This window comes from Emydura macquarii, unplaced genomic scaffold, assembly GCF_026122565.2.
Source record: "Emydura macquarii macquarii isolate MOO-44397 ecotype Brisbane River unplaced genomic scaffold, CSIRO-AGI_Emac_v2 contig_1229, whole genome shotgun sequence".
In the NCBI taxonomy this organism is placed as follows: domain Eukaryota; kingdom Metazoa; phylum Chordata; order Testudines; family Chelidae; genus Emydura; species Emydura macquarii.
Window position 1 is genome coordinate 2,167,290 of NW_027131366.1, and position 19,653 is coordinate 2,186,942.

Here is a 19,653-nt window from a genome sequence, read left to right on the forward strand (position 1 = left end):
CCCCGCTCATCTCATTCTACCCAAAATGCCAAGGCTTTAGGGCATCAGAGTTGCAGCAGGCAAGATATATAAATTCTGCATGTTATGCATCTGGGAATGCTAGTCACAGAAGCCCCTACTGGCACTGGAAAAAAATGTACAAGCCTCATCTGAGACTAGGTTTCCATTTCGCTGTAGAGGCCTCCTTCAGTAGAAAGGTGCTACTAAGTTGGTTCCCACATAATCCTTGCATTATATGGGGAAAACTTTTATTACTGCCTATTATTCTGCTATACCCATTACAATTCTGCTTATCTTTTCACCCACTACTTCTGTGATGTCACTGCTCCCTACTTCCCATTAGTGATGAATGAGGAGAGAAGCCGCACAACAGAAAGAAATATTTCTTACCTGATAATTTTCTTTCTCTTGGTAACTTTTCTCCTCATTCAACCCATCCTGATAGTCTGGTAAATGATAGATCTCAATTTGAAATTTGTATCTGAAGGAAGACAATTAGATGTCTAAGTCTCAAGGTTAATTGATTCATTATATCAAGTTGTCTTAATGCTGATAATCAGCTGCTGAAGTGTTTCTGCAGCTGTGGAAGAAATCTTGTGGTGCTCTCAGCTGCACGGTGGGGCTTCATCCTGGAGCTTCCAGCAACAATATTGGCTGTTGCAGTCAATCCACAGAGCGATTATTAATCCATTAATGAAGAATGATGAGAGAGTCTGCTAACAGAAAATGATCAGGTAAGAAATTTCTCAGTCATGGACCCTAAGGTTATGCACTTTCTTCTCAGTGGTTGCAGACTGTTAAAACCTTTCTGTTAGATCTCCCTGCACAGTAGAACTGTGATGGTTTTGTGACATTTAGGGCCTACTATGCTTATGGTGAAGAGGGGAACAAGCTTTGGCCCCTACAGAATGCACTGTAAGGAACAATCTAGCAATGGCATGAAATCATCTGAATATTCTAACTAGTCTCTTCCATCCCCATTATTTTAATAATCCCATTCAGAGGAGACTGACTTAAATGTAACAGTTTCACAGAGGTAGTCTGAGCCTTGTCCCAAAATTCTTCAGATGTCCTGAGGTACAATCTATCTGAAACTGCTCTACAATGGAAAGGAAAATGCTAGGTCAGAAAGCTCATAGAAGGGTGTGCTAACTAGCTGCAGAGAGGCAGTGCCTAAACTTCCACAACCAGTTCTGCCAATGCAGCTCTTCCTGATCCAACAACCCCACTAAGGTACCTTTCCTGGACACCCTGAATGGAAACTGCCAGTTGTTAGGTGTTTGGGTAATCCAGAAAAGCATCCACTAGGTCAGAATTTCCCTAACTGTGGTCTGTGTCTGCTGGTCACACAGAACTGGCTTCTCCTTTTTTCCAGCTGTTAAATTACATTAAACATGACTAACATACATTGTATTCTTCCCAAGTGTCACTTTTCCATTTAAGCAATTGTTGCCATTGCCTCAGGGGAATTATGTGATTACAAATGAGTGTGATGACCATTCATGAAGTTGTGAATTGGAACATGAGTATCTACCTATTAAAATATAATTCATGCAATGAATCTTTAAAAACCCCCGTGCTAGACAGCAATAAACAGGCAAAAATAAACAGTTCATTTTTGCCCACAACCAGATTTGAAATTAAGTTTCCAAAAACAAAAGGCATTAATCCCCTAGATTTTTACAGGGAACAGTAGTTGGTCAACGTTTAATGGTGTCATAGGGCTGAGCCAACGGACATGCTATGGAAAGAGAGTTTCAAGTTTGTAAAAAGATTAAAAAACAGTAGTAAAAAATTGCTGTGGGCACTGGATAGCAAGATATGGGGATTCTCCTGTCAATGCTGCTCTAGCAGCTCTTTTCACACTAGTCTAAAATAAATTGCCTTCATTGCTAAAAATCTTGGTTGTGAGCAGTAGAATCATATTTACAAGCAAGTTTCTTAATGACACTCCTAGGCAGACAGAAATGGAAAACCTACTTTCATTACCATCACTTTAGCTGTCCTGTATTGTAATCTTGTACATTCTGCTATTCCCATGGCTCAGGACCTTACACTTCAGACAACACATGAATGGTGTAGCTTTGTTGATGCTTATAGCTGTTGCCAGGGGACAGCTTGAGAGAGGTGAATCATGCTGTGTACAGTCAGCATAAAAGAACATTTGAAAATGCTTGGATTTAGGATTTTTTCTTTCTGTAGTTTGAAGTTCTGTCACCTAGCTACTGGATGATTGTGCAATAGAAATGTGTGCAATAATAATAAATAGAGGCGTTAATAATTATGGCCTATTTTTAGTGGCTTGTATTCTCTTAGCTGCTTTAAAGACATTGTTTTGGTGCTCTGGTAACTAAGTTTTTTGTTTAGAAGCTGAAGTTTAGCATTTGTAATGGAGAGAAATGAGCACTTTGCCAAATCATGACCAAAAACGGTTTAGAAATGAATGTTACAAACCACTAGAAAAACCACATAATACAAATGGCACGTAATACAAATGTGCACGGTATTTTCCTTACTGATTTGAGCAAAGGAGTGCAGTTATCCATACACACTCATGCTTATACCTAGATTGGAACACACTCACATAAATACATCAACATTTATTTCACTGGCTTTGTGACATCAGTAGCACCATACCCCAGTCAGTTGTTTATACAGAGACAAGAACTTAATTCTTGGTAGGTGGGTAGGTGCGGCAAGCCAACTCTTGCTTTGGTGAGACAGGATGGGGGAAAGTGGGCTGATTACTATGGCAACCAGCAGGTAGGGAGTAAATATAGGAAAGCCTTATGTGTCTGGGTGAGAGCTGCATTGAAAACATGGGACAGAATCATCAAGGGAGAGGACAAGGAAAAAAAGTCACACTGGACCAAGGACTCTAAAAGCAGAGGGAGTCTCTATTCCCCAGACTATCTTTGTGCACTGGGAGTGTGATCTAATTTTTGCTCCCATCAAAGTCAATGGGAATTTTATCCTTGACTTTAATAGGAGCAGAGTTAAGCCATCACTGAGTGTTCTTGAGGACCCCACCCTGAAGATCATGATTCCAGGATAGGAGGTGGAGGTTGGAAAGCAACAAACTTTCCAAGTCATGGGCCCACAAGACTCATCCCAACCCTCTCTCTCAATCCCTCATCTTTTTATTTCTGTAAACTCTAAGTGCCTTTCTTAAGTGGTTTTAAAACACCTAGCTCACTTTAGAGTACTAGAGTAATAATTTGTTTAAAAAGTAGGTGTGAGGGGGGAGAGGAATGGAAGCTCATGTTACCTTTTATTTTCATATCACATTTTCAAAGTGCATCCATTTTTCAATTATATTATAATATATATTATATAATCCATTATAATGATTTGGTTTTTTTATCTGAAACTTGCACTGCCCACAGGTTTTTATCTTGAATTCAGCATAGCTAATTTGGTTATTTGACATTAAGTCAAGCATGCTATGTCTTCCTGTATCCACTAGATGGAACCCATCTCCTTATACAGAGAAGTGAAAATCATGGGGTGAAATCTTGGCCGGTTGAACTTAATAGGAATTAGTTTTGCTACTAATTTCACTGAGGCCAAGACCTGGCCTATACTTACCTGGAGATTCGGTAGCAATCGACAGGAGTTACGCAAACTACGCAGAGTAGCTTGTGTAACTCACCGACTGCTGTGCTTCCCTTCTGCGCGTTGTCTACACTGTGCTGTTCCCATCGACGCAGCGCTATGCTACTTGAGGGGGAGGTTTACCAGCGTCTACCTCCTGATCGATTGAGTGGATCTACACTGACTGCTCAATCGATCCAGAAAGATCAATCTGGCGGCGGCGAATTTGCCTTCATCAGTATAGACATGGCCCAAGACTTCACCCATATTGTCTGCTGCTGTGAGGGGCCAACAACTTTCCCTGAGATGCAGAGTACTCTGATTTCCCACTGAACGCAGTGGGAGCTGAGGTGCTCAGCACCTCACAGGATCAGGCTTTTATCCCCTTGGAGCCATTAGATCAGCACACTCATTTTATAATTTGTGATCTATTATGATCCTGTCTCCACAGTCCGTCAATTATCCCACATTCCTAATGCCCAAATCCTATCTTGAGAGAGACAGACTGCTCTAGTTAGGATTCTCGGAGAACAGAGGGAAGTTATGATATGTTGATACTTGCATAGTGCCTTTCAGATGAGGATCTCACACCACTTTACAAAAGTGGGTAATTATGCCCATTGTATAGATGGGGAAGTTAGGGCTTAGAGAGGTTAAATGACTTGCTCCAAGATTCCATAGTGGGTCGGTAGCAGAACTGAAAATAAAATCCAAGCTTCCTGACTCCTGGCCCTATGCTTTAGCTAATTAGATCTTCCTAATCACTGGTCCCCTGCTCTAGCCTCTAGAGAACATTACTTCACCAATAAGTGGAGGAACATATCAGTCAATAGTATGGAAGATCACAAGTTACAAGAAGTTAAATTGCAACAGTCCCCCTCTCTAAAACTTGTAGAAAAACTGTTAATCATTCCTACTCTGCCTTTTTCTCCATATTTTCTCAGGGTCAGGCTCATAGATGCCTGAGATACTGAATAAGGCACACTGATGGGTATGTGGCCCACTGTTTTCTGCCTTTTTCTTTTACTGTTCAGTTACTGGTGCTCCACTTTTCTCAGGAAAGCTACAGAAGCACATATACTGGGATGTAGGCAAGTGACAATTCAAATAGACCAAGTTTGCCAGCATCCAAGAGTTATGCATTGTTGTAATTTAGCAATCTACAAGTTTGAGGGTCCAAATTTTACAAGTGTGTCTCTACTAACAAACCCCCTAAATAGGAAGAGCCCTGAATTATGCAGAAGTCCAAATGCAGATCTGAACTGAGGTTTGAGCCCATCTTGATTTGCAACAACACTACACTTCTTACAGTGATGAAGGATAGATAAACATTCTCCAGCTGGGCTGATTTAATGAAGTAGACAGAGCAGAGGTTGTACAAACAGGAAGTGATCTTCCACTTAGTTTGCCTGGTCTTTAAATGACAGATGAGTGAGTCTGATCAATCCCACATTGTCTCAGCAACTCTTTTCAACTTAGGGAGAATGTTTTCTTTCCTCCTGTCCTGTTAGAAAAATCTCCCAGTCACATACATGGGGCTAATCTTTTTCTCACTGAGGGCAAGAAACTGGCTCCCAGGGAGAAGAGGATTCTACTCATCTGTCTATAATTATGCACCACCGTGGATTTTGACAATGTCATTAAAACCCAAATTAAATTACATGAACAAGACACTACAATTAACAGTGACTGTTACCATTTACCAGTAGACTTTCACAAACTCTACAACTATGTTGCTCAAATCAACTGATATTCCCCCACCTTGTTCAAGGCATTCTGTCCTATTTGTTTACTGCTGCCAATGTGCTTGACCCCTCTATAATACCCAAAAATAAAAATGGTCTCTGATCCAGAGAGCTTAGAGTCTAAACAATAAAATGATCAGATGTACCAGTAAAGTCAGTGATGGGGAAGCTGATTCAACAGGGTAAATTATGTACTACATATGTGAAAAACAAATGTAGCAAACTACAGCTAGATGCTAGTACCTTGCATACGAGGGTTTCATTTCAACTCTGAGAATATTGTAACTATCAAGATGCAAATTTAACATATCAAAATGCCTATCCACAATTTGTTGAATGTGATAAGAATATCATGCAGCATGTGAAATTATCTAGAATTTTTTTATAGCTCAAATAAGCTGAATTCTGTCTGAAAGAAAATAATTCCCACCTTCTTTTGCCAAGACTATATGTTGGCATCCATATCCCAATACAAAATATTTACTACTGTCAAATGTTGTGTAAGTGTTAAAGAATACAACTAGCAAAGCGTAACCAGGATTAACCACTTGATTTTGTATTTATTTAAAAAATAGAGACATCCAGTAGTTTATGCTTCTCACTCGCCTGACTGCATCAATATTTCTCCTTTTCCCTCTTCAGTTTCTTGCTGTCCTTCAGTATCTGTGACATGCAATACATTTTAAAGCACCACTGGGTTTCTTTTGTTCTAGCCCACTAAACACATCCCAGTAGCTTTCCAAGCATTCATTATGCTTCTTCAAAGGCTAGCCATTAATTTTATAATACTTTGCACCTTCAAGCTGGAGGATCTTAAAGCACTTTTTATAAATGTTAACTGCGTGCACTATTCCTTTGTCAGGTAGTAAGTAGCAGTAGCCCCATTTAGGGTCTGATCTAAAGCCCACTGAATTCAATTGGAATCTTTTCACTGACTTCTAGGGGTTTTGGATTAGGCTCTTACACATGGAGAAACTGAGGCACAGAGAGAGTGTGACTTTCCTAAAGTCACGCAAGAAGTCTGCAGCAAAATTAGAAATGATGCTCCAGAGTCCCAACCCCATGTCTTAACCACATGATTGTTCTTCCTACCCTTCAGCCTCTGTGACTACAATAGTAGGGAGGTGTATGAGACAGTGTACCCTAATTTTGGGACCTCACAGAGAAACCATAATTCTCCACTGAGTTTCTGAAACCAGCCTTTCATCATCTCATGTTTTTCCTATTCTATTGCATTTTGCAGTAGCAAGGAACCTAATCTGATTTTCTGTAGTCCCCCTTCTCCCCCAAGGGAATTTTAGCTGAGTGGATGAATAACAAAAAACCGTACAGTTATGGTTGTTTACATGGGGACAAACAAAAGTGCTGATCTCTCTGATAATTAACTTGTAGCTAATTTGGGTACTGCTGAAAACACCACTAGAAGTCCCCATCCCACCTGTTGGCTTTAGCCCTGCTGTTTGGAGATCTGTCTTCAGAAATGACTAGTTGTGGAGGTCTGCAGAGGTTCAATGGTTCAGTTACTCAGACTAAGCGTCTTCCAGCCCCTACTGTCTGCGGATCAACACTCCATCAAGCTCCTCTTCCAATTCAAACCAGAAGTACTACAGGTTTGGCCGCTTATGAAAGAACAGGCGCAGGGATGCATGAAGCCACTAGAATTTAGAAGAGCGAGAAACAACACCATAAATGGCTCAGATAAATACTCGGCTTCCACATCCTGCGTGAAGGGCTGGAGGAAAAGTCAAAGACAATAAACAGGGCACCCTGAAAAACAGAGAACATGGAACTGAAGGCAAGAGGTAACTGCTGAAAGTGCTTCCTGTGACTCCAGTTATCCGCTCCCGCTGCAGTTCAAATGAGCAGGGCTCCAAGGTTAAAGGGAAAGATTTAGCTCCTCTTTCTAACCAGCCCCCTCCCTCTGTTCTGGGCAGCCTTGGGCATGAGTTGATGTTTAAACACAAGAGGCAGGCTCGCCATGGCCACCAGCATCGAAGAAAAACATCCTGTAGGTCAAAGGAGGATTTTCAGCCTCCTCCCCCCTTTCGCTTTCCTTCAGTGTCTCTCGGCTTGGCACCCTTCAGCCCCGCTCTGTGCCGTGCTCTACAACTCAGACGGGGTTTGCTGCCCCCACCTTCGGCCCGAGCACCTGTGTGCACTTCCTTAGGAGAGGGCGCGTGGGTTGGTGACCGGGGAACACACTGGGGGCCAGCTGCAGGCACGCTCCCCGCTGGTATCACCCACCGCCAGGAGCTGCCAGCAGCCCTGGTTCTTCCCCCCCCCCCCGGGGGCCCTGGCAAACCCGGCCACCACGCGCCACAACCGCCGCCAGCACCAGGCCGGGCCTGCGCGCGCCCATCACTTCGCCGCCCCTTCGGGTGAGTTCGCTCCACCGAGCCACACTTACCGTCCACAGCCGCGCTGACATCAAAGTTAGGCCAGGGGCAACTCCCATTGGTCAGTCTCAGTCCTTCCCCCCAGCCTGCCATTTGCAGCCGGCGATGCCTGTCAGAGCGCCTTGTTACCTCTCCCACCCCCTGTCTAATTGCGGGGGGGCTGAGCTGCTACAGGTAGCCGCGGAGCCGCTGCCTGGCCTCTCTCGCGCTCAGGGGAGTTTCCGGGCCGTGCATTTTTTTTTTTTCCTTTTCTTACTGTTCACACCCAACTTCCCCGCCCGCTGCTGCCCCGCCGCTGACTATGCAGCGAGGCGCGTGCGCTCCCTGGGATCGGCTCCCTTGCCCCTGCGCGCCCGCCCGCCTAAGGAACCGCGTCAAGTAACCTGCAGCCGCCGCGGAGTGAGTCTGCGGTGGGCGCTTCTCTGAGGGACTCGCCCAGCCTGCTCGCGGAGCGACTAGCAAGCCGGTGCGGGGGCGGAGGAGGGACCGGCCCGCTGCTGCTGGTGGGGTGGGGGGGCTGAGCGCTGGCAGGGCAGCCTTGGAAGTGGACTCGCAGCCGGAGGAAAGTAGCGGCCCCGGGCGCGCACCGTGTGCCCCGAGGGGCGGAGGGATGGACCTCGCATTGTTCCTCTGCTAGGCAACTCCTCCCGGGCGCCGGAGCCGCGGAACATGGGCTCCTCGCCTTTGTCTCCCGAGTGAGCGAGCCCGTCCCACGCTGCCCGCCTTTGTGAGCCAGCCAAGCCCCGCGGCGCCCTGGGAACATGGATGTGACCATTTCCGAGCTCCTGGAGCTCTTTCTGCAGAGCCCTTTGGTGACCTGGGTAAGTTGGGAGCCTCAGCGCTGCAGGCTCTTGAAAGCGTGTGCGGGGGCAGGGGGCTGCTTCCCCCCCCATCCCCCCACCTCCTGGAGCACCTGGTCGCGTACCCCGAGGTGCTGGGGGCAGGTTTACGTCACGCGCACAAACCAATGCTACTTTGGAGCCGTGCTTTTCTTTTTGATTTGGAAAAGCAACTTAATGCCGAGATCTCTTTGCCAGGCTGAATTATTATCCCGGCTTGCGGCTGGCAGGGGAACAGGGTTATGGGTCCTGGTTATTTTTAAATTAAAAAACGAAACAAAAATCCTGTCTCTAGGAATCGTGCAGTTACAAAGTAGCTCTTTTTTCTTCTTTTCTTTTCCCAACTTTAAATAAAGCTGCCGCAAGTGACTGGGACCAGGAGCCAGGGGCTCTCCTAGCGATCTGTCTGCAAAACAAAAACAAGCTTTTCTCTCTCCGCGCTGGCGGGTTGTTCCCCTTGCAACTCGGTTGGTTTAGGTGCTGCTAACAATAGGTGCGGAGAAGAAAAGGGACTTTGACTGCCGAGGGAGTGGGGACCGTCTTGCAAACAGGACTCCAGTTATTTTGCCACGTACCTGCTGTTCGGATGTTTGAATGCTAGGCCCAAAGCAAAAATACCTTCCAGGACAGGATTGTCACATGAACCGTAGGTAAAAGTTGAGCCATTAGTAGTTGAGCCATGAAACGTTCAGGAAATCTGAAAAAGGACCATGTGGGTCTGAAATGCAGAGAGTCAGAACCCACCTTTGAAATGGGGGATGGGAAAGGAGCCTGAACTGTGTAAATCTTGCTTTGGTGCAGTGAGAGCAGGGAGCTTTCTTTCTATGAGTTTGACATCTGCCATCACCTGGGAATCTGTCTCAATCTTAATTTAAACATGGACCATGTTATCAAAGAGGCCTGGGCACCCTAATCCCAAAATATTTGTCCCTATTGGTGGTGAGAATCTCTAAATAGCCACTGTCCTTTATTTTTATGACACGTGATAGTTCTTGCTAGGGGAAGAAAAAAATGTTTAGGTAGGGAAAACGGGTGTAAAGAAGTTTGAGTCAAATTAATAAATTCCAAGGTCAAAAGGGACTCTTGTGATCATCTGGTCTGATCTACTGTATAACACAGGCCATAGAAGTTTTCCAAAATAATTCCTAGAGCAGATCTTTTAGAAAAAACATCTCATCTTGATTTAAACTCCATTCTGGTGTAAACAGCTTCAGCACTCTTGAAATCCATGGGTTTACCGCAGGGCTGGTTACCTCCCCTTATGTCAGAAGGCCTATTCGCAGATGAGCCTTTTATGTTTGGATGCTGTACAGGGATTGTTTAACTACAAAGTATGTAGTTGCTTTGTCAGGTGTGGGGTTGGATGTGGTTTCTAATGAGAGTTGGAATGTGTGCAAATTTAGGTTATTTAAAAAATATATAAATAAATTCAGATGGATTATTAAAGTATCTGCTGTTTTTTCTGACAGGTGAAGACATTTGGACCATTAGGGAATGAAAATGATGACAAATTGACTATGTATATGGATCTGGTAGATGGTGTCTTTCTGAACAAAATCATGTTGCAAATGTAAGTAAGCTTTTACAGGATAAGGAAAACCGCTTGTGTTACAAGATCCAAACTTAAATTACTGTAAATTGTTGACTTATGTATATTGGAAATCAATACTCTTGAATAGACACTTCAGTTTCCTGATCTGCAAATTGCATCAGTATTGGTGAATGAAATGTCTTCCTCTTGAAAGTGAAGTGTATGTTACTGTTGTTTGACAGTCATTAAAGCAGTTCAGTCTTCTGTATAATTGATAGAGAGCTGATTGGGAAACAGGCAGGGGTGCTGGAACAATTTTTATAAGGGCGGGGGGGAGGGGGGGGGTTCTAAGAGCAATTGAACCAAACTATAAACCCTGTATATAATGGAACCACTTCAAACCAGAGGGTGTGGCAGTCTCCCCTCCCCCGCACCCTGTAGTTCCAGCACCTATGAAAACAGGTGCATGGCAAGAAGGAAATCTTTTGCAGTATTTTCCCCCAGGTTTATAGAATCATAGGACTAGAAGGGACCTCAAGAAGTTGTGTGGGTGGGTGGTGGTGCTTTTATTTCCAGAATTTGAATTTGGCCCAGGTTTTAAAATTGACTTAATGAAGGTATGAGGGCAATTTTTTAAAATTGTTTGTGTGTCTCCCTGGGATGGCACATTTCAGGGAAATGACATGAATGACATTCTTACATGAAACTTTTCTGTAGACAGTGGGTAATGCTTAAGTAAAAAGGCTGAAGTATCTATGTTCAAATAAAAGGTTTCACATTGCTCATGTAGTTCAGTAAAATGCATTTTCATTTGGGTGAGGTATTTATCATGGCTACAGCTAGAACTAAGAAATGTATAAATAGTTTAATCTGAAATAGAAAACAGTTAAATTAAGATTGCTCTGGGGTTTTTTCTTCAATTTAAGTGAGCTCTTAGTAAAAACTTTCTGCATTAACCTAGTTTTGACCACATCCTTTCCTGTTGCTGAATTTATCATATGCAGATTCTGTTTCATATGAATTTTGTATTCGCCTTTAAACATGAACATATTTCAGGTAAAGAGTTTGTGGAAAAGTTTTTGATTTGCCTTTTAAAGGTGGGAATTTCAAAAGCACTTAATGTGGGCCTAATTCTGCTCCCTTTGAAAGAAGCAGATGGGCGTTTTACCATAGACTTTAATGGATGCAGACTTAGGCCAATCCTGAGCACATTTGAAAATCCTGCCGTAGATGATTAACTTATCACTGGGAGCTTACTGTGCAAGTATTTTCTGAAAAGTGACTTTGCAAAGATAGTGTATTGAGTCTGTCATCTTATCCCAAGATATCTAGTCCAGTGTCCTGTGTCTGTCAATAGCCAGCTCCACATGCCATCTGCAAAGCAAACTGAGTCATTTCTGGTTTGTGCATTACCAATAATAAAGATTCTGTAAATGAAATTTAGCTAACAAGTAACATGAGCCAAAATAGAATCCAGCTCACTCCCCCTGAGGTGTATTGTTTCTGCAGTGTTAACTGAAGTTAAAAAAACCAAACAAACAGTATTAAAATCTTATTGGGACTATGAATCTGGTTCCATAAAGACCACATTTCAGAGTCATTTTTCATGGAAGAACCATTCTTTACATAGCATTTCTAATGTCAGAGCTCCAGGCATCAATATTTAAATCCAGATGTGAACTTTCTCAGTGTCTAGAGGTGGAAGGGGGTTTTACTTCATGCCCATCTTTCCCTAAAGTACATCTCCATGCCAGACAAGTAAAATGCTATAGCTGTAGAGAGGCTGCGAAGGAATTAACTAACTAGGCTAACAGCATTAACTAATTTATGGGCACTGTTGGGAAATTTTTTATCAGGCCTGGCTTATCCAAAGAGAGTATAGTTTAAAAACCAAAATAAAAACAGTGCTATCTTGGTGTCTGTTTACAACAAGAAATATGAGCAACTGAGTGTTTTTGGTTTTTTGTGTTTTTTGGAGGGGGGGAGTTTATTTTTTAGTTATAGAACTCTAGGAGGTCATTGTGCCTCATAATAATGAATCCCAAAGTGCTTTATTGGCTAAAATTATATATATATTTTAATATAAATACTCTATTGTATCACCTCATCAACCACTGAAATGCATCCTCCTCTAGGGAGGAACATAACTGTTCTACCGCATACAGCAATTTAACAGCGTTTTGGGGCAAGGAGTGAACAATCAAATCCAATTGAAATTGCAGAAAGGTAGGGCTTCAGGTTGACTGACTGTAATTATACTAGTTGGTGTTTGATCAGAATACCGTATTCTGGTGAAAAGTGCCATGAGATCTTTAATGACCATAAGCGTTTAAGAGCTTAGTCTTATGTCTCATCCAAAAGACAGCACTGCCAGCAGCACCCTTGAAAAGCACTAAGACACTCCCATTAGATTAAACACAAGCAGACAGGGCTTTCTTTTCCCTTTTTTAGGCAGCTTTGGCAGTGCTTCTGATGGTGTCTTGGGATCAAAGAAATGGAAACTTTTTTATTAAGAGCCTGAGATTATTTAACTAAGGAACCAGCACTGCTGTATTTATGTACACGCAACCCAGCAAGGTGCTGTGGAGAGCTGTTGTCCATGACCTTCACTCTTTCTTAACCAACCTTTAGAATTTGCAATGCAGTTACTGCTCGCCTGTAAATCAGGAGAGCCTTTCTAAATGTGTTTCTGCCCCACAAAGCTTTCAGAATAGAAAAACAAATGTTTTAGAAATGCTCACTCATCAGTTCCTCAGGTTCCATGTAAGGTTGACTTTAAATGCCTGTCTCAAGAACCTTTATTGCTGAAACTCTACTTGTCAGGTCCTTGGTCAATCTGATAGTATATTATGTGCCATGTTAAGATAATGTTGGCGCTTTGAACGCACACAGAGGGTGGAGTGTAGTAAAGACCTGGCATCCTTTTATTAGACAACTGTCTGATCCATCAGGTGTTCTTCTTGTCAGTGCTACTCAAAATTGTTTAGCCTGAGGAATATCCTGTTGGCAAAGCTGTTTGAACACAAACAGCACAGGCATATGACTTCACACCTAAATGCCAGTTTGAGTTTTAGGTTTGGATTTTTTTTACAGTCCGATGTGATTGAAACCCTCATTGTTTAGCTGCAGCAAAAGAGATGTCTCTAAATGGAAGCAGGTGAAGCTGGTATTTGTATTTAAAAATCCACCCCGAACAAAACTTTGTTTCAAGCTGTAGGGCTGGTGCTGTAGGTGTTTCATTATTTCTGTTCCCTTGTCAAGTGGGGTTTAATGTCAAATCATTGCTGAAAGGAATCCAGTGACTCTGTTAAGTGGCATGGTTAAATTTGGTGAGCTTTGATTGCTAGCAAAACATAGGGCTTTGAATGTGTGAGGTGCTGAGCAGGCTCCATTCAGACAATCAGGCCTGTGATTTCTAAATACAGTAGGCTGGATTATGCCCAATGCACCATCTGGCATGTTGGAGTGGGTGCAGGACAGCTGTGCTGCAGCCAGAACCCCCAGGAGGCATTTTGGATAGCTCAGTCAGATCGGCATGGCAACTGCACCACCACCTCGGAGGGAGGTGCAGCGAGCTGGTCTTCTGTTTTCCTGTCCAGGTCTGCTGGCTGTGTGAAATGGAGGAGGGGGAGTGAGGGCTGGCCAATGGCTCTGCTGTGTCACCCTGTCCTTTTTAGACAGCTTGAGTTCAGAAGGACATGAGATGTGAACAGAGCCTGTGTTCCTCAGGCACATTAAAACTGTGAAAGGAGGGATGATAGGCCTCCTTATACACTCATGCACGTGATAGTTACATATTGAGCCAGACAGTGGCCAACTATCCAGTGGCCAACTATGTCATAACAATTTTATATACTGCTAAACAGAATAAGTCTTATTGTGGTTGATGGTCTCTCATTCTTCTATACTCTGGAATAGTAAACCCAGACCTAAGCATGGATATGGCATAGGTGCATATCTGTAAATAAAATCCCTTATAAACAAATGATACAATATTCTTTAGTGGGGCAGTAAAATACTGCAGCTAGCCATAGTGAAACTGCAGTAGGAGTACAAGCGACTAGAGGTTCTGGATTTCTTGAGGGTGCATTTGTATCAAATTAATACACTGTTCTATAGCCACGTTTCAAAGTTATTCAGACTCTGCTGCAGACAGCTGTGTGTCACTTCCTGGTATGAAACTGACACATGGGCCTGGTCTACACTTACCTGGAGTTTTGGCGTCAGTCGATGGGAGTTACGCAAGCTACTCTGCATAGCTTGCATAACTCCTGTGGACTGCTGTGCTTCCCTTTTGCACGGCGTCTTCACTGCACTGCGCTGATTCCTGTTGACACAACGCTATGCCACTTGAGGGGGTGGTTTAACAGCGTCGACTTCTGGATCGATTGAGCGGGTCTTCACTGACCGCTCAGTTGATCCAGAAAGGTCAATCTGGCGGCAGTGACTTTGCCGCTGTCAGTATAGACATACCTGTGGTGACACAAAGCTGAACTGATCACCTTTAGCACGGTGATTGCATTGTGGCAGCAATATCTGTTAGTGTAAAGAAATATTTGCTGCTTAAAGCCTTAACTTCTTATGTTAGTGTTTTTATTGGGAAATGGTGGATGTATATACACAAGAAGCCCTAAATGTTTGTGTATTGGCTTCTTAAACAACGGGTTACACACCTAGACTGGAGCATTAGGTAAACAAACATAAATATCTGATAGGAATAAACCTGGAAAAACAACTTTTTACAACTCCTAAATGGAAATTCTGTGTAATAAATACAAGAACAAATGGATATAAACTGGCCATTAGGAAGTTTAGACTTGAAATTAGATGAAGATTTCTAACCATCAGGGGAGTGAAGATCTGGAACAGCCTTCCAAGGGGAGCGGTGGGGGCAAGAAACTTAGCTGGCTTCAAGTCTGAGCTTGATATGTTTATGGAGGGGTGGTATGATGGGACAGCTTAATTTGACAATTGACTGATCTTTGACTACTAGTATTAAATATGCCCAATGGCCTGTGATGGGATGTTAGATGAGGTGGGTTCTGAGTTACTACAGAGAATTCTTTCTGGGTGTCTGGCTGGTGAGTCTTGCCCATATGCTCAGGGTTTAACTGATTGCCATATTTGGGATCGGGAAGGAATTTTCCCCCAGGACAGTTTGGCATAGGTCCTGGGGGTTTTTTCTCTTCCTCTGCAGCATGGAGCATGGATCACTTGCTGGTGGATTCTCTGAACCTTGACATCTTTAAATCATTATTTGAGGACTTCAATAACTCAGTCATAGGTTAGGGATCTATTACAGGAGTGGGTGGGTCATGTTTTGTGGCCTGCATTGTGCAGGAGGTCAGACTAGATGATCATAATGGTCCCTTCTGACCTTATAGTCTGAGTCTATAATATTTGAATTTTTATTGCAATTGTCATGATTTATAATATCATCAACTTGTCTTCAGTGATCTCAGTACATGTGATGGGAGTAGCCAATATAATAATGGAAGCAGCAAGCAGCCATGTATGCTTGAAGGTTATGTTATTTGGAAGCATATCTTTAGTATTGTGTTAGATTGTAAAAATAAATATTCAAATGTGATCTATCAGGCAGTTCAGAACCCAATCCTACCCTCGTTGGATTTAGCCCATTAGATATAAAAGAAGAGGAAGTTGATAGTTGACTCATGGGGCAATTAGACTAAACAAAGTCCTCTCTTTGTTTGTTTTCTGTTAGTGAATTACTTCTAGGAATAAAGAGCAGGCAAAACAGTGCAGGAGATTGGGACTTTGGGATAGTTCTTCCCAAACTAACTTTTATCTCGGACGCAATCAGCCCAGGGGTAGTAGAATGCTAGTGACACCTAGTATGTTGGATTAACTCTGATACTTGATAATTCCCTGGCTCTATTTGAGGTCTCCCCACTTATTTGTAATACTTATTTGCCACCAATTACTCAAGCAAGGCCTGTCATTTTGAACTTAAAAAAAACAAAACATCCTTTCCCATGGTTCATGATCTCTTTTAACTGATGGCAGGCTCTCTGATGAGTTTTAAGCAGTTACCCAGAATTAGCACCTCAAAGCATTCAAAAATCAAGACTCACTCCTTCCTCAAAAAAATCAAGATAGGCTTCAAAATCATGAGATTTTAAAAATTAATTAATAATTTTGCAGACCTTTTATTTGCTCCTGTTTTTTAACTTCGGGTTACACTCAACTCATGTTTTTCTCTGCAGTCATGAGGGCTAGAAACATCCTTATTGTTTAGAAATGAAAGTTAAGATTCTCGTGTATTCATATGCAGCAGGGGCTTTAAGGAAAATGCCGAATATCGAGGGACTCATGAGATTCAGTTCAGGGGCCTCAAACTCATTCATCGTTGGGGGACATATTTAATACAGAGATTCTTGTGAGCTATCACCCCCTCTTTTCGATTGATTACACAGAAAACTAATAAGGATATTATGCAAAGTATGATATATTTGTAGCTTCTTTTAATACAATTTAATAATACCTAGCTCTTATATAGATCTTTTCATCCAGAGTACTTAAAACACTTTACAAAGGGAGGTCAGTATTGTATCCCTATTTTACAACTGGGGAAACTGAGGCACAGAGAGGGTCAGTGACTCGCTCAAAGTTGCCCAGCAGGCCAGTGGCAGAGCTGGGAATGATTGGAGTTTAAAAGCTAGAAACAAGGCGGGGGGCCAGTATGATTTCCCTAGGCCACAGTTTGAGATTCTTTGCCTCAGTTTAATTAAGGAAGAAGATATTCCTGTAAATGTGAAGCTTGCTGCTTATTGTACAGCTTACCCAGTCTCCTGTACTTTTGTTGGCTCCTGTTTCCCCTCCCTGACTTTGCTCTGCCTGTTCTTTGCTATTATAGATTGAGTTGTACTCTTTTCTGTGTTGTTTTTGAGTAGCTTCTTGTCTTTCTCCTTGCACTGAGTTCTGTTCTTTTGTTTCTCCCCTAGATTTCTGGTATCTTCTGTTTCGTTTTTATTTATCTTCCTCTCCCATATCATCCCTCCTCTTACTCCCCAGACCCACATCTTCCAACTCGTACTGCATGTGCCCATATGCAGCCATCCATTTACAGACTCACTTCTGGTTTTCCCCCAGTTAAAGAGAAGTGGGGCTGATGCCACTCTGCTGCCTCTTGTCCTAAAGATACAGCAATGGCCCCTTGACCACTCTGCCTCTGTCTTTCTAACGTCTTAAAGGAGTGACTGTCCCTGTGTTGCTGTAGGTGTAGAAGTCAACCATCCCAATGCAGTGGCGTACCGTGAGTCTCCTGCGCCCGGGGGCCAACGATTGCATTTGTGCCCCCCATCTCATGCGCTCTGCCCCCCCATGCAGGCAGGAGGGGTCCCTGGCTCCCACCAGACAGTGCTGTCCCGGGGAAGGAGGGGTCTGTACCTGCAAGCAGACACGCTACTTTCCTCCTCCTGTGCCCTGGGGACTTTCTGGCTCTCATGGCAGCAGCTCCCCTGGCTCTGGCCCGGCGCTGCTGCCACCCCCTCGCTCTTACCTGCCGCATAGCGCCCACTCCAGCTCCACAGCCCAATCAGATCCGGCACCAGTTCTGGGCTGGGGGCCTCGCTCCCCGGCCAGAGGATAGTGGGGGAAGGGGGAGGGAAGTTCCTCCTCCTGGTCACCCACAGCTCCCTGCTCCCCCTTCCCCCCCGCCCCTGTGCTCCGGCCAGCTGCTCCTCAGAGCCTCCTGCACCACACCCCACCTCCTGCAAGTCATGATGGCCTGGCTGGCCCTCCTCCCTGGGCTGGCGCCCCGGGGAATTTGCCTGGCCCTCTCCCATCCCCCACATCAGTATGCCACTGTCTCTGCTCCCTGACACCACTCAACCCATTCACACTTTCCATATCCCAACTAGTCTTGGGCAAGTGGATTTTTAATTCTGGTGAGTGATTTAGAGATAGCAGCAACAGCAATCCAATCCATCCCCTTTGTGTTATGCTGCCCACTCACACTAGACTGAAGATCAACTATAGAAAACGTGTTTTTAAAAGCGTATTTTAAAAATATTATAATGAAGTGTCAGTTTTTCTTGCATCCAAAAACTTGGATGCCTATTCGTAGGTAGGTGCTCATCCAAGTACCAAGTAGGTCAAAACACCTTCAGGTTGCAGAATCATGTAAAAGCAAGCAAACCGGGACCTGTAAGATTATCTGCTTTTCAGGAAACAGCCATTGTCTCAAAGAGCAATTTGCCATGACTCCCATATCTTACCCATCTCCTATTGCACGTGTACATCTGCAGTATCAGTATCTGAATTTGTTGTAGAGTGAACATTAAAATTTCATAAAGTGCTTCTCTGGCGACAAGTTGAGAAGTTAAGGAGCATTTCTGTTTCAAGGAAAGCAGCGGTTTACCTCACCTCTGCAAAAGATCCCATGCTGTTTAGGAACCTTATAAAGTTGCTGTATATATGCTCTCACTTCTTACCCCACTCTCTCATATTGGGCAACAAACTGTACACGACTGTGGTCTGTATGCTGACTAGCAGCTGTGAGCTTTCAGGGCATTGCATGATGTGCCCCTTTCTGACATTAAATAAACCTGCTCCCTTATGCAGTTTCTTCAAACACCTGTAACATAATGTTCAGACTATATTTTATTTTCAAGAAAGCACTTGGCCTCCACCTCAGAGAGGAGAGGATGGAACCACTTGAATAGCACCGTTTACTCCAGCTTGGTTCCACAGCCAGATCAACAAGCCCCATGGTCAATGATGATAAAGGCTGCCCTGGGCAAACTGATTATTGTCATTGAATGTCAAAGTGGCAGTTTAAGAAGTTTGTTCCTCTGGCCCTGATCCTGCAAACAGTAGTGCATGTGAATAGCCCCAATGATTTCAGTGTGGCTACTAGTGTGTGTAATGTCAAGCAGGTGTATGGGTGTGTGTTTGCGGTTTCTGGGGCGGGTGTGTGTGGATCTTTTTTTCAAAGATGTCCAAATGACTTAGGAGCAAAAGTACCAGTAAAAGTCCATGGAACTTGTGCTCTTGAGTCACTGAGGTGCTTTTGAAAATCTCACCCTGGGCCTAAAACTGCCCTATCTGTCAATATTCCAAAGAAACATCAGTTCTTTGCAATGGGCAGTTGTGTTTATGCAGTTGGTTGGGTGTATTTTCTTCTTGTGGGTTTTTTTATTAATCAAACTTTTATAGTCAGCTTATTTTCCAGCCCCATCATCATTCCTAGTACATCCCATTGATAGATTTGTGAGAGAAGCAACCATAAAAAATATTTTTTCCTTTGTTAAAGTATAGCAGCAGATGCCAAACACAACAGCCAAAGCCTGCATCTCCTCTTCCTGACTCGAGATTTTGGACTAATGGACACTAGTTTTGGGCGGCAGCACGTTCTATAGTGCAAGAATGGATTGGTTCACATGGAACCTGGAGAGCTTTGAACTACCCCTTCCATTTGGCCAACTTGTCTTTACTGTTTGCTTCTTCCCCGTTAGCTTCCCTGTGTATTGTAATGACTTTGTTCACAAATGCTAACATCCAGCATCTGTCAGAATCAGACTCTC

At 43.4% G+C, this 19,653-nt stretch overlaps 1 protein-coding gene and 1 long non-coding RNA gene across 6 annotated transcripts in view; one reads left to right on the forward strand and one right to left on the reverse strand.

The window, feature by feature from the left end:
* Positions 1-5,874: 5,874 nt before the first annotated feature.
* LOC137152476 (uncharacterized) lies at positions 5,875-7,826 on the reverse strand. Of its 2 annotated transcripts, none has more exons than XR_010919525.1 (3): positions 7,747-7,826; positions 6,778-6,994; positions 5,875-6,002 (listed from the first exon to the last, which is right to left on the reverse strand). It is a non-coding gene; the product is annotated as an uncharacterized lncRNA (long non-coding RNA). The 2 variants fall into 2 exon arrangements; XR_010919526.1 differs by lacking the exon at positions 7,747-7,826 and adding an exon at positions 7,584-7,708.
* A 214-nt stretch (positions 7,827-8,040) lies between these two features.
* CCDC88C (coiled-coil domain containing 88C) overlaps positions 8,041-19,653 on the forward strand; it is a 129,871-nt gene continuing 118,258 nt past the window's right edge. For 3 of the 4 annotated variants that reach the window (XM_067547077.1, XM_067547079.1, XM_067547080.1), the window contains exons 1-2: positions 8,041-8,556; positions 10,044-10,144. In XM_067547077.1, the coding sequence (XP_067403178.1) occupies positions 8,497-8,556; positions 10,044-10,144 (161 nt within the window). In that variant the 5' untranslated portion in view covers positions 8,041-8,496. Of the gene's footprint in view, positions 8,557-9,090; positions 9,225-10,043; positions 10,145-19,653 lie in introns of those variants that run through there. The other variant, XM_067547078.1, reaches the window with a different exon arrangement.